This window comes from Pseudonaja textilis, chromosome 10, assembly GCF_049901715.1.
Source record: "Pseudonaja textilis isolate UNSWEBS1 chromosome 10, rPseTex1.2, whole genome shotgun sequence".
Lineage (NCBI taxonomy): Eukaryota > Metazoa > Chordata > Lepidosauria > Squamata > Elapidae > Pseudonaja > Pseudonaja textilis.
Window position 1 is genome coordinate 25,038,057 of NC_141999.1, and position 14,560 is coordinate 25,052,616.

At 49.4% G+C, this 14,560-nt stretch overlaps 2 protein-coding genes across 4 annotated transcripts in view; both read left to right on the forward strand.

Annotated features, from left to right (window-relative positions):
- Positions 1-14,560, forward strand: part of LOC113445898 (calpain small subunit 1) — a 266,631-nt gene that overhangs the window by 20,774 nt on the left and 231,297 nt on the right. The window lies entirely within an intron of this gene.
- LOC113445900 (synaptosomal-associated protein 25-like) lies at positions 1,008-14,559 on the forward strand. Of its 2 annotated transcripts, none has more exons than XM_087940228.1 (8): positions 1,008-1,049; positions 7,263-7,398; positions 9,773-9,814; positions 9,951-9,999; positions 10,876-10,993; positions 11,525-11,653; positions 12,198-12,342; positions 13,446-14,559. In XM_087940228.1, the coding sequence occupies exons 2-8, from the start codon at positions 7,327-7,329 to the stop codon at positions 13,512-13,514; spliced, it is 624 nt and encodes a 207-aa protein (XP_087796354.1). In that variant the 5' UTR covers positions 1,008-1,049; positions 7,263-7,326; the 3' UTR covers positions 13,515-14,559. The 2 variants fall into 2 exon arrangements, with proteins under 2 accessions (XP_087796354.1, XP_026571081.1); XM_026715296.2 differs by lacking the exon at positions 1,008-1,049 and adding an exon at positions 6,434-6,618.

Sequence of the window (14,560 nt, forward strand, 5' to 3'; positions counted from 1 at the left end):
CCATTACTGGAGGTTTCCAAGAAGAGACTGGACAGGCATTTGTCTGGAATGGCCTAGGGCAGGGATGTCAAAAGTTGCTAAGGTTGGACGCCTCTGGCATAGGATCTCCTGCTCGAGCAGGGGGTTGGACTAGATGACCTCCAAAGTCCCTTCCAACTCAGTTTTGACCAAACTCCCTTTTCAGATAAGACTCCTGCTCCTCCTCCTCCTCTTCCTCCTCCTCCTCCTCCTCCTCTTCCTCCTCCTCCTCCTCCTCCTCCTCCTCCTCCTCCTCCTCCTCCTCCTCCTCCTTCTTCTTCTTCTTCTTCTTCTTCTTCTTCTTCTTCTTCTTCTTTCTTCTTCTTCTTCTTCTTCTTCTTCTTCTTCCTTCTTCCTTCTCTTTGGTCCCTCGGGGGGAACCAGGTCTGTCTTTGGCATTTGCCAAACTGGAAGTTATCAAGCTGCGGTGCCCAATTACCCAAAGATGCTGCGGTTGCCTTGGTTACCAAGACATCTGCTGGGTAACCAAGAGGTTCCAGTTGCCCAGGTTACAGAGATGTCCAAATTGCCAGGTTACCGTGCCAAAAAGCCCAGGACGTATCGAAATCTTGGACCAGCGTTCAGAAGCCAAGACTGGCCAAAGTTCACAGGCCTACCCCGCTCAACCTGACCCCCTGACCCTCTGGCTCTCCATGCCTCAGGCCGGAGGAGGGGTCCCTGGGGGCTTAAAGTTCATTGTGTCAACCGCAGAGTTGCTCAGGTGACGGCACCAACTTGCCATCTCCATCCTCCCGGCCTCTCATCCGGTTGCCCCTGGCAACAGCATCCCCTGGAGGGAGGGAAGGCGAGGGGGTACCGGCTCCAGCCCTGCCCCACCCTGTCTTTTTTTTTTCCCAACCAGGCAGCCAATGGGGAGATTCCGCCAGCTGCCTTTCAGGGTCCCTGCCCAACGGCCTCTCTCCAGAGGCGGGAGCCAGGCTGCCTTGATCTTGGCTGGAAAGGCGTGGCTCCTTTCTGGATGAAGCTCGGGGTGAGCAGAGAAGAGAAGAAAGGCAGAGAAGCAGGAAGAGGTATGAGGGGATGGGGGCAACGGGGTGGGCGGGGCGGGTATCGGGGTGGTGGGCTGCAGAAGGAGACCCCACCCCCCCAATGGATGGAGGGACCCTTAGGAAAGTCAACTTTCACCACAAGCATCCTTTGCCTATTTTGCCCGGATGCTGAAGTTGATGTAAAGCTGATCCTGGGTTTTCTCCTGGTGGGGGACAAACTCTGATTTTTTGGGAGGAGGGGCGGGAGCTGTGTGTGATCCCAGATCCCTTGCAAGCCTCTTTCTCCAATGCGTCAGAGGCAACCACATGGGTGCTTTGACTTCTCCGGCAACCTGTTGTTTACTCCACTCAGTTGGCAAACTGGCAAAGGGCTCGGAGGTTTGTGGGTTGAAAAAGTGAATTTGCCAGCGGGAAAAACATCTTTTATGCCAGGAAAAGAGTCAAAACCGGGCCGTGCCTGGGAAGATCCACAGGTTGTTTTTTTTCCCCCGTGAGTCTTTTGAGCTGTGTGGCAGCCCAGCAAGGCTGCTTTCGGGAACCGGGGAAGTGCGTGTAGCTCTGTGTGTGTGTGTGCGTGTGCAGGTTGTTTGGAGAAGCAACCAGCCAGACAGTGAAGACACAGAGCTGCCGCCTTCAACCTGGCGCCCTCCTGATGCCTCGCGTTACCCCTCCTCTCCAGCCTTGTGGAGACCCCAAAATAAGAGCCCCCAAATATATTTTTTTTTTCATGTACTTGCAAGGTTATAGCTCAGGAACTTCCTACAGGAAGCTTGCCAATTTTTGCCCCCAGAGGGTCCAGTCTGGAGGTGGAATGGAGACGGATCCATATCTCTTTGGGAGGGTCTTTGCAGCTGCTTTTTCTAGGTTTTTCCAGAGGTGAAAGATGGGGACACATCTGGTCTATCCGGACCCACAGCTGGAGAAGTTGGTTAAACAGGACTCAACCTTTCCTCCTGGGTGTTTCCTGGGGAAGAATTTATATTTAAGGGTTCCGCCAGGGTTGCAGGGTTAATGATCTCCTTGAAATCAACTCCTCTCCCTGGTTCGTCTCGCAACTTTTGGCTCGAAGCTGTTTCTCTTTTCCTTGCCACGGTCACTTTTCTGTTCTAGACTTGGAGATTCCAGTTGCAGAGGGCAGGTCTGGTGTGAGAGGTCGACCTGTGGCATATCAGCCTGCTCTTTTGCAAACGCTGGCACTTTCCTTCTCATGCTTTCTTTATTCCAAGATGCTTCAGCTGATCTTTGCAAAGAGAAGGTCTCTTAAGCAGATGGTGCCGGTAACAAAGTTAGCATGTTCTCGTTATACTTAGGTACCCTTCTGGATTCGTGGCATACATTTTCACGAGTTGGGGTGTAGTTAGACAGGGAACGCTCTCTGCTCAAATGCATTTCTCTGATGCAAAAAAAATAAAATAAAAATAAAAATAAAAATAATAAAAAAATAAAATAAAACACCCTCCAAAACCAACTCTGCGCCACCCAAAAAGGGTGCAACGAGTTGGAACGAAATAAGGCAGTTTGTCCCGAGCAGATTGAGCCAAGTTGCAGGGACGGTTGGGGTCTGCTATAATCCTAGTCCTGCAGGTTGAGGATGTCTGGACAAATTAATGGAGACAAAAGGCCATTAATAAACAATGATGGAATGAACCAAAACTGCCCGGAGTCACTTTGCAGAATGAGCTGAGCAGCATATAGATTTAATACATGATAGATGATAGATAGATAGATAGATAGATAGATAGATAGATAGATAGATAGATATAAAGACAGAGAGAATGATACATAGAGATGATAGATTAGATAGATGGATGGATGCATGGATGGATGGATGATAGGTAGGTAGATCCAGATAATAAATGATAAATAGACAGAGATAGATTATACATGATCGATATAGCAATAGATAAATGATAGATATAGACAGAGACATAGATAATAGATGATAGACAGAGATAGAAACAAATACAAGACAGACAAATAACATAGATGATGGAGAAATAGAGACAGACAGAGAGATAACAGATGCAGAGATCATAGGTACAGTTAGATAGCGGTAGATAGATTGTAATATAAGATAGATAGATGATAGACAGACAGACAGACAGAGATAGACAAATAGACAGATAATTTACACGACAGAGGATGAATGTATAGGTGAATGATAGGGTAGATAAATGAGATATGGTTAGTTAGTTAGTTAGTTAGTTAGTTAGTTAGATAGATAGATAGATAGATAGATAGATAGATAGATAGATAGATAGATAGATAGATAGATAGATAGATGATAGATAGATAGATAGATAGATAGACAGTGAGATAGCACCCAAGAAAGAGACAGAGGAACAGACAGAGACAGATAAAGATAGGAGGGGGAGAGAGAGGAGAGAGATGTGTGTGTGTGTGGTGTGTGTTTGTGTGTGTGTGTGTGTGTGCGAGAGAGAGAGAAATGATAGACAGACAGATAGCATGTTGAGAATTTTTGGCAGCCACAGTGTTGTTGTGGAGCAGAAGTTGGACCAATCTGAGCAGAGCCAGGTTCAAGTCTCCCTCCCAGCCATGAAAACTCATCAGGTGACTTTACGCCAATCCTTCTCTCTCAGTTCAGCCTACCTGATAGGGTTGTTGTGGGTTACTTACATGATGAAACAGCTTTGTGAGGGACTCTTGGGAAGCCGCGACACCCCTGTGTGGGCTCCTGAAATGAACAAAGAGAAGAAAGCAAGGAAAAAAAACAACCACCCTTGATGTAAGGGTACTCAAAGGACCCTCCGCTTCCCTCTCGGCTCCCCCACAGCTCCGTCAAGGGCCTCCTTTCGCATTCGGTCTCTGAGTCACTCTCAACAGCTCCATTAAACGGAGGTCCTGGGGGCGCGTGAAAAAAAATATCTTTTTTTCTGGCTCCAAAGAATGGCCAAATTAGGCGGCCGTCCCCAGCGAGCCTGGAACGGACAGTCATCCTCTGAAGAGCCTTTTTTCTTTGGTGGCGCCAATTTAATCCGCGCACACCTGGCGGGGGAAAAAACCACTTCAAACCCCTTGCATTGTCTCGATGGGCGAGGAGGATGGGCTCACCGCTTTTGATCAGACCGTTTGCGTTTGCGTTTTGTCCTGAGGGGGGGGGGCTCCAAACGGGGAGCAAAGAGCAGGACGTAAGGTGATGGGGCAGCCCCCTCCTCGCTTTGTCTGCTGGCAGCTTTAAAAGGCCGTTTGGGAGATATTTGCAATTTCCCAGGGTTTTTTTTTTTTAATCCCTTCGAAGGTAGAAAAGCGGAGAAGTGCAGGATGACTCTGAGCAGCCAAGAGGGAAATTTTAAGTGGGGCAAAGTTTCTGGCAAGGGACCAGCTGACATTGCCAGATCAAAGTTAGCAGGCAGGCAGGCAGTCCTTGAGTTATGACCCCAATTTGTCTGTGGAGGTTTTTCTTTTGAAGATGTTTTGCTTCTCATCCGAGAAGCTTCTTCAGCTCTGACCGGATGGTGGGGAAGAGTTTGTGTTCCTTGTAGACCGCTGGTCATTTGCGTCCTTTTTAGAGGGTTGTTGAGGCCACATGGAGGTTTATCTCTGTGTCCCCCTGGTGCAAATGGGTGTGACTATAACACGGTCCTTTTAGCAGTTCCAAAAAGGCTCCACACCCATTTGCAGGACTCAGGTGACCCTGAGGACACAGGTAAACCTCCAAGTGGCCTCAGTGACCCCCTAAAAAGGATGCTAACGACCAGCTGTCTCCAAGGAAATATAAATCCTTCTTTTCCCCACCCCCCAGTCAGAGATGAAGTAGCTTCTTGGATGAGAAGCGAAACGTCTTCAAAGAAAAAAACAGAAAGTCCAGTTGCCTCTTGAAAAAATAAAAAGGGATGACCTTTGCGATGACCACAATAAAAACCAGAATTTCCATCCCATGCCGGAGTTTACGACCTTTTGGATCACAGCTCTTAAGTGAATTGCTGGGGTTTTGAAGTGAGTCATGTGGCCGTTAAGCGAATCCAGCTTCTCTAGTGGCCTCTGCTGGTCAGATGTCTGCTAGGAAGGTCACCAAGTGGAGATCACAGGACATTGGAATGTAAATCCATGCCAGTCACCAAGGGTCTGGATTTTGATCCTGTGACGGTGTGGGATGCTGCAATGGGTTGTAAGAATGAGGACCGATCATAAGTCACTTTTCTCAGCCATAATAGACCGTCACTAAATGACTGGTTATAAGTCAAGGACTGCTTGTATACACTTTTTGAAGGTCCTTTAGGGCAGGAGTCTCCAACAGTGGTGGCATTCAGCTGGTTTGCACCGGTTCCCCAGAATCGGTTATTAACTTTCTCAGCAGTTTGGTGAACTGGTTGTTGAAGTAAATCATTAGGGCATTCGAATCTACCACCAGTCTCCAACCTCAGCAACTTTAAGAAGCGTGGACTTCAACTCCCAGAATTCCCTGGGTGAGGAATTCTGGGAATTGAAGTCCACAAGTCTTAAAGTGACCCCTGCTTTAGGGTAGAACAAACAACCGTGGAATTCACAATAAAAATCTGGAAGCTTCTGCTTTTTAGGATAACTGTCAAGGGTAAAGAAGCAACAGTCAAGCCAAAGCTAGCCGAGGCCATTGGTGGAGCAGACAGGAGGGCCTCGGAAAAGACACTCACAGCTTATGATGTGTCTGTAGTACAGGCTGTCCTTGACTTATAACAGTTCATTTAGTGACCAAAGTTACAATGGCAGTGCAAAAAAGTGACTTAGGGCTGTTTTTTCACACTTACGACCGTTGCAGCATCCCCGTGGCCACACGATCAAAACTCCATTGGAACCTGACTCATATTTACGACGGCCACCGTGTCCCGGGAGCACGCAGTCCCCTTTTGTGACCGTATGGGGCAGCTGGATTCGCTTCTCCACTGTGTCTCCAACTGAAGAGCTGCAGGGATTCGCTTAACAACGGTGGCAGGAAAGGTCATAAAACGGGGCAAAACCCACTTAAGAACTGTGGGGCCCCATCAAGGGTGCCCCTCCTGAGCGAGACCCCTTCCTTTCTCTTGGTTTGCAAACCAAGGCTTGCTGTAAGAGGTGGAAGAATTGTCAAAAAAAAGGGGGGGGTTGACACACCCCTTACCCCCCCCCTCACCCCCGCCCATCACTCTCTTCCCACACCCCGGAGCGAAGGCTTATTGTCTTCTACGGGAATGAGACCGGCAGCTTCCTTCGCTTATAAATAAGTTTAAAAACAAGGGCAATTTTTTTTTCCTCTCCGCCTCTTCTCCTTTTGTGGAAGGTGACAGCAACAACCCCGGGTTTTGTTCTCCAGAGGCATCCCTGGTCTTTCCCCCCCACCCCAAGCGCTATCTTTGGCTGCCGGGAAGGGGAGGGGTCAGCTCTGTGCCTCCCCCGCCTCCTCTGCCTGCTGCTTGGCATAAGAAGATCCGCACACAAAGGCAACACCTGGCCTGCAAAGCTTCGCCAGGGATGCTCTTGGGGGGATCTGGAGGGGGGAGGGGAGGGAGCAGAAGGTGGGGAAGACCTGAGCTGGGGGGAGGGAAACTGGGGGCGGGAGGCGGGAGAGCGGCGGTTCCTGGCTGCCGACCCGTGACAGCTGTGCTTTTCCCACGCGGTAATTACACGCTTGGGGGATCCGGTGTGGGAGGTTCGGGTTTTGAGGGTGGGCGGGGAGGAGGGGCTGCCCACAGGGGTGGGGAGGGGTGGGCTGTGGTCCTCCCTGGTTGGGGTCCCTTTCTTGGGGTGGGGAAACAGTGACAATATATATAGAACAACTGACACCCAGTGGGTTCCTGTCACGGAGCAAGGGAGTCGCGTGGCCCCTGACACGTTGTGCCCCTCGGGGTCGCCGTGGGTTTATTTTCAGGCAGAGACCAGGCACTGAAAGGGAATTGGGCTCTGTGTGTGTGTGTGTGTGTAGATACAGATTAGCAGAGTTGGAAGGGACCTTGTAGGTCATCTAGTCTAACCCCCCCCCATCCAAGTAGACCCTACACCAGGGGGTCTCCAACCTTGGTCACTTTAAGACCTGTGGACTTTATCAACTCCCAGAATTCCCCAGCCAGCAAAGCCTTAAGTCTTAAAGTGGCCAAAGCTGGCAGAAGAATTCTGGGAGTTGAAGTGCACAAGTCTTAAAGTGGCCAAGGTTGGAGACCCCCGCGGTAGATCATCTCACGGATGGGTTGCCCACCTACCCAAAAGATATTTCTCCCCTTGGTACAAACACACACACACACACACACACGTTTTCTCTTGCAGGAGACGCCGGCCCTTTCCATCCAAGGGCACCCTCTCCCTCTGCGCTCTCCAGGGGGATCCCAGCATGGCAGCCTCCAGGGTGGCAGGGTCCGAGTCCGAAGACCTGGAGCAACGGATCCACCACATCAACAATGAGGTGGGCGGCTTTGCCAAGGCAGGCAACAATCTCCAAGCCCCTTCCTCGCTTGGTTCAGCCCCATATTTCTTCTTGGCACTCCTTCCTTCCTTCCTTCCTTCCTTCCTTCCTTCCTTCCTTCCTTCCTTCCTTCCTCCTCCCTCCCCCTCCCTCCCTCCCTCCCTCCCCTCCCTCCCTCCCTCCTCTCCCTTCCTTCCTCCCTCCCTCCCTCTCTCCCTCTCCTCCTTTTCTCTTCTTCCCACCCCCTTCCTTCCTTCATCCCTCCTTCCCTCTCCTCCTCTCCTCTCCCCTTCCTTCCTTCCTTCCTCCATCCATCCATCCATCCATCCATCCATCCATCCATCCATCCATCCATTTATGACATTTGCTTGCTTGTTGCAAGCAAAAACCAGGGAGCAAAATTTCCCACTTGTTACAGGAAGTCCTTGAATTCGAGCTATTCATTTAGTGACCATTCATAGTTATAACAGCACTTGAAAAGGTAACTTATGTCCCAGTTTCCCCATGGTCACGTGATCAAACTTCAGACATCCGTCCACTGTCTTGCACTTACGACGGTTGCTATATCTCTGGGGGAGTCCCGTGATCCCCTTTTGCGACCATCTGACAAGCAAAGTCAAACGGGGGAAGCCGGATTCACTGAACGACCGTGGGACCAAGTGAACAACTGCAGTGGTTCCCTTAACAACTTGGGGCAAGGAAGGTCGTACAATGGGACGAAACTCACTTAACGACTGTCTTGCTCAGCGACAGACACGTACGGCTCAAGGGTGGCTGCTCATCCCTGGGCATCCTCTGCCCCAGTCCGGGCTCGTCTGGGTTCCTCCCGCTACCCTCAAAGGACGTAAAACGGCAGGATCAGATTGTTCAGGGCGGATCAGGAAACCCGCTGGGAGGTTTGTCAATTAGACTCCTGCAGGTTTAATTAATATTTTGCCCCTTTGAATGAGCAGCTTCCTGAGCCTGCAAATAATTCCTCTTTCACAACGTCGTAGCCTGACTAGCAAATAACTGGGTAACGGCTCCTCAGCCGTCCTTTAAGATCCTCTGGCCTTTCCTTATTTTTCGATCAGCAGAATGGTGCAGATTTTTTTGTTAATACATGTAAAGCAAAATAAAGAAAATTGTAATTAAAGCCATCCAGTCGCAGGGCAATTAAACAGCAGTTTAATCAATAGTTTACTCATCACGTTGCTGCCGTGTGGAACAAATACCGATTAATGGCAGAGGCCTCCAGCAAAAAGCTTCTAATGAAACGTTCAGTGGAATTTCCTCAGAGACGGAAAACCACAAGGAAAGCCTTAAATTCCAGGCTTATTTCATTAAGGGCTGGACAGACATTTAAATTCATGATGATTGAATGCAATCTAGAATCTGAACGGTACACAGACAGGGCTCAACATCATCTTCATTTAATGATCCTCCGTCATCCCTTGCTTGGTGGAGTCTGAAAGAGCTAGCGGAGTCTTTTTCATGGCCAGATGCCTTTCCTGTCGCTGATGAGGAGTTTTGTTCAGCAGATACAATTCTCAGTGTGCCCAGAGAGAGAAATATCTGCCGCTGCCTAGGATTCGAACTTACGGCCTCCTGATCATGAGGCGAGAACTCCACCGCACCATTCCTAGATAGTTCTCAAAATACGACCATAAATTTAATGACGGTCTAAAGTTACAATGGGATTTTAAAAAGTGACTTATGGCCGTTTTTCACACCCACGACCATCGTAGCGACCCTGTAGCCACGGGATCAACATTCAGATGCTTGGCAACTGCTTCATACTTACGACCGTTGCTGTGTGCCAAGATCACATCTTGTGACTGTCTGACCAGCAAACTCAGGGAAACAAACAGTGTAGCACCTGCGGTGATTCGCCTGAGCAACCGCAGCAAGAAATTCACTTATCCAATGTCTCGTTTAGCAAGAGAAACATCGGGCTTGATTGTGGCCGTAAGCCGAGGACCGCCTATATATATGTTGAGCCGAAATATCGGCCAGATTTTTTTTCCTTTTGCAATCAATTTGTACGTCCTGACAGCAGCTGGAGAGCTTTAGAGATGATTCTGCATCATATTTTTCTCTTCCAATTAATGAAAAAAAATACGCAAAGAAGGCCGAAGCTGACTCTCTGTTTTTTTAAAAGAAAATCCTATTTTTAAAAAATCTGAAATTTTGGAGCATCTGCAATGGGGTTTCCAGGATTCTTCATTAAAAACCAGATTTATTTATCTTTTAGTCCGCTCTTCTTTCTTAGATGATGCAGAAGGACAGCGGCTGTTTTTCTCTCCTAATATTGCATTCTTCTTTCTTTCTTTCTTTCTTTCTTTCTTTCTTTCTTTCTTTCTTTCTTTCTTTCTTTCTTTTTCTTTTTTGGCAGTCTTTGGAAAGTACCAGGCGGATGTTGCAGCTGGTAGATGAGGTAAGAGACGAGGGAGGAATGAATGGCTTGTTTATGACTAGATCACTGGGTGGGGGGAGAAAAAACGAGTCGCCCGTTTCTCTGGATTTCTAACCAAGCCATTGTTCATTCTTGTTTATTTCTGATTTTCCAACAGAGCAAGGATGCCGGGATTCGAACTCTGGTTATGCTGGATGACCAAGGGGGTAAATTCTGAGGATTTATGGCAGTGTGAAAATTGCTGGATGATCCCCTCGTCCTACATTGCAGTTTCTTTAAGCATGGTTTATGTGATGCACCTAAGTCTTATAAACCAGAGATCTCCGACCGTAGCAACTTTAAGACTGGTGGACTTCAACTCCCAGAATTCCTCGGCCAGCCAGCCAGTTCAGGAATTCTGGGAGTCCAAGTCCACCAGTCTTAAAGTCACCAAACTTGGAGACCCCTTATAAACCACAATTAAACCCACATGTTAAATCAAATCATGGGACTTCTTTCCTAATTTTAATACACCACCCCAAGTTCTGGCTGGATGCAAGATAAATTCAGGCCCATCACAATCAGTTAAGGAGGTAGGCCTTGCACTTATGACCACTACAATTCCCCAGTTACATGATTCAAAATCTGGACGTTGGTAAAGGGCACGTATTTAGGACGGTTGCAGTGTTTTGTGGTTGTGTGAGCACCATTTGCGATTTTCCTGGCCAGTTTCTGACAAGCTTCGTTTAATGACAGCATGATTCTCACTTAGCAGCTCAACAAAGGTGGCAAAAAGGTGGTAAAATCTCCCGTGACTCACTGAACTTGCTTAGCGACGGAAATTCTGGTGTGACAGGTGCCATGCAAGTGAAAAAGGGGTGGAAATTTAATTTAATTTAATTTATTAATTCTAGCTCTCAAGTTGAGCATGATTTGCTTAACAACTGGGGTGGTTCACTTAACGTCCACAGTAAGAAATGGTCCTAAAATTTGTGTGATGGTCTCCTCCTTGGCTCTTTGGACACGTCCATATGGATGCCCTCGGGAGGGCCCTTCCCGGTCCCCGTGTTCACGGTCTTCCCTCTCCCGCTTCCTCCCCTCAGAGCAGCTGGACCGCATTGAGGACGGCCTAGACCAGATTATCCAAGACATGAAGGAAGCCGAGAAGAACCTCAGCGACATGGCCAAGTGTTGCGGCCTTTTCGTCTGCCCCTGCGCCAAGTGAGTTCTCCGTTGGTCGCGGGAAATGGTTTAGCCAGGATTCGTGGTTAAGTGTGATGCAAGCCATGGCGGCATCTCGCCTGCATGGTTACCCAACACACCAGCTGATTAGACGGTCCCGGATTGGACCCGGGTGCTGCTTCTCCAAGCCCTCTCCAAGGAGCATAAGGTGTTTGCAGATAGATTGCTCTTGTATAAGGAGGCTTCTCCTTCTCCTCCTTGTGGTTCCCTGCTGCCCTTTCCCTCGTGGATTGATCCTGCTCTCTCATCCTCCAGAGAAGAAGGGGCTCCAGCGTGGTTTTCTCCTAGAGAAGCGTCTGCATAGGGCAGCGAGAGAAAGTCAAAGAAATCAAGATGGCTGCCTAAAAAAATGGACAATGCTTGGAAGGCAGGGTGGCGGCTGCCATCTTGACTTCTCTGACCTTCCTGGACTCCCCCCTCCCCTCGGGTCTTCAAGCAGGGAGACCTAGTCATGGTGCCAACGAGGGACAACCGAAGCATTGGTTTTTCCTTCTTCCTTTTCCATTCCAGGTTAAAGAACATGAAGGCCATGGAGGCCAGTAAGGCAGCCTCTGGCAATGCCCAGGATGTGGTGTCACAGCAGCCCATCATGATGACCGCTGGGACACAGATGACGATGAGTGGGCCTTTCATCCAGAGGTAGGTCAAAGGGCCTGAGGAGGAGGAGGAGGAGGAGGTCTGGGCGGTCTCCGATGCTCTCTGAGCTTGGTTGCTCTCCTGCAGACGTTTCATGGCCCAGCTAGGGAACATCATCAGTGCCAGAAGGGAGTGGGATTTGTGGAGAGGAAGAGGAGAAGAGGATGAGGAGGAAGACTGGGGGGTTCTGGGATGTTCTCTGAGATTGGATGTTTCGTTGCAGACCTTTCATGGCCCAGCTAGGGAACATCATCAGTGCTAGAAGGGAGTGGGGTATGTGGAGGAGAAGGAGGAGGACTATGGGATCCTGGCTGCTGTCTGAGCTTGGTTGTCTTTTTGTAGACCTTTCATGACCCAACTAGGGAACAATATCAATGCTAGAGGGGAGTGGGATTTTCAGGAAGGAGGAAGAGGAGGAGAATGAACGTCGTGGTCACGTCTTGCTAACAGGAGCAACTTTTATCACCTGCGAATCCTAACTAGGAGAGTCCCGGAGTCCGTCCTTGTGTGAGGATGCGCTCCGAATGCGTCTCTTCTTCTCGCCCAGGATAATGAAGGACGACGTGGAGGAAGAGCTGGAGCAGAATTTGACCCAGGTGGACAGTATGCTGAGCAACCTGCGTAGCATGGCGGTGGACATGAGCAACGAAATTGATGTCCAGAGCAAGCAGGTGGAGAATATCAAAGAGAAGGTGAGTGAGGCGGCCCGGCTGGGAGGAAGGTGCCATTCAATCGGACCGTAACGATAGCATCCACATTCATACCTTGAGTAAGTGACACAGGCTTAAGGGTCCCCCAGCAAAATTTGAAACAAACGAAAACAAAAACCACAGTTTAGATCAGGGGTCTTAGCAACTTTAAGCCTGGCGGACTTCAACTCCCAGAATTCTCTGCATGGCTGGATGGGGAATTCTGGGAGTTGAAGCCCGCGCGTCTTAAAGTTGCCACGGTTGGGAAACTCCAGTCCAACTACAAGCCAAATTTGATATACTGAATTGCAAGCTCTCTCCTCCACCAGTATCGTTTGTAAGGGGCTTTTAAGAGCCACAGAGGAACGAACGGTGGTCTTTGCAGCCACGATTATTCTTTTTTTAACTCATGGCAACTGATCAGGGTTTTTTTTTGTGGGGTGGGGGGCCAACGCAGGCATGTATTGGGGACAGGAAGGGGAATGACTGAGAATTAAGAGTGATTCTTTTTTAAAAAAAAAGTCTGGGTGGAATGTGAGGCTGCGATGTGGCGGGGAGGTTGATGCTGGAAAGCCAGAAGCAACACGGCTCTGAGATGACCTGTTTGGCCCTGTATTGTTCATTTATTGGAGTTCAGGGGGAGAATTCAACCGGTTTGGACTGGTTTGAGTGAACCGGATGTTAAATTTACATCCGGTTCACCAAACCCGTAGTTGAATCCACCGGCTGGCCCCGCCCACCCTCCCCCTCCCCTCCCAGAGTCTCCACATGGGATTCTGGGAGTTGAAGTCCACAAGTCTTAAAGGGGGCCAAGTTTGGAGACCCCCGATCTAGATCGAATACAGCAGGGGTCTTTAAACTTGACAGCTGTCCCAGCCTGCTAAGCACTGGATTTAAGACTGGTGGATGGACTTCAAGTCCCAGAATTCCTCCTCCAGTCATGTTAGCTCAGGAATTCTGGGAGTGGAAGTCCACAAGTCTTACATTTGCTAAATTTGAAGACCCTTGGAATACGGGATAACAGAGTTGGAAGGGATCCTTGAGGTCTTCTAGTCCAACCCCCTGCTCAGCGTTCCTTTGTTTTCGTCTTCTTCTTCCCTCCGCAGGCCATTGCCAATGTGATCAGCATCAACGAAGCCAACAACCAGACCACCAAGATGCTGAAGAAAGCCTGAGGCCACTCCGGCCCCTCGCTCCCACCCCCACCCCTGCGCCCCCTCCCCCCTTCACCAAATGCAACCAGAGTTACCGACTTTGTCCGTCTTCAGCTCCAGAGCGGATGCCTTGCCTTCCAATCCAAGCAATTTAAACCAAGTTTCCTGCGTGAATCTCATCCGTCTTCTGAACCAACATGCATGCTTCCAGGTTGCTAAAGTGATATGCCCATGCAAATGGCAAGGGATGGGGGCCTAACCCGAGCTTTGGCCCCGGGGTTGTGTCTCTGTGTGCATGTTTCCCTTGGCACAAGGACCCACTGGGCTGTCTCAGTATCGCCCAGGCCCTCTTTTAATGGCTAAGATGGCTGATTAAGCAGCCACCTGGCTGGAAAAACTGCTCGGTTGAAGAGGAAAGAAACTGCGGTGAGAAACTGACTAGGCCGCTTCCCAGATTCCCCACGGGGAAAAAGCTAGGAATGGTTATTTTTCAGCCCGGTGGCAAAAATAAACACCCCTACCCCCAATTTGGCTTAGTGGGGCCACAAACGTTTCTGTAGCTGAAGGCTACAGAGCTTGGGGAAGCCAAGAGCCGTGGTGGGACACTTGAGGTCATCCAAACAGGGATGGGGGGGTGAATGCTGAAAGAGACAGGGATGATCTATTCTGGGGTATCGACCCAATGATGTGGCTAGAAGTGGGTCCATTAAAAACAAAACCTCAACAATCCAGCGCTTTAATGTATATTTAGGCTCCGTCCAGGCCCTTCCTCCAGGGTCTGTCCGAGGGAAGGGAGGAGAGCCAAGCTGGCCGCTTGCTCTCCAGACTGGGCAAGGCTGGCACGGCCCAATGGAGAGAAGGACCCCGGCCAGCCAGTGGCAGCAGCCCCCCACCCTCCCCATGCCCAGCCCAGGCACCACCCCTGAAATCGTGGCTTGGCTTACATGTCACTGTGGAATCCTTCAACAATGTGCGCCTGTTTTACTTTCCGTGTTTTGTTTTCTTTTTTTAAAATCTGTTTCTGACTTACAACGTGCGTGATGGGTTTTAAAGTCCAGGCAAATCAT

Excerpts from the sequence above, each read along its gene's own strand:
- LOC113445900 (XM_087940228.1), top strand. The coding sequence starts at position 7,327 with ATGGCAGCCTCCAGGGTGGCAGGGTCCGAGTCCGAAGACCTGGAGCAA. Across the intron at positions 7,399-9,772 it reads TCCACCACATCAACAATGAG|TCTTTGGAAAGTACCAGGCG; the intron begins GTGGGCGGCTTT and ends CTTTTTTGGCAG. Across the intron at positions 10,000-10,875 it reads TATGCTGGATGACCAAGGGG|AGCAGCTGGACCGCATTGAG; the intron begins GTAAATTCTGAG and ends TCCTCCCCTCAG.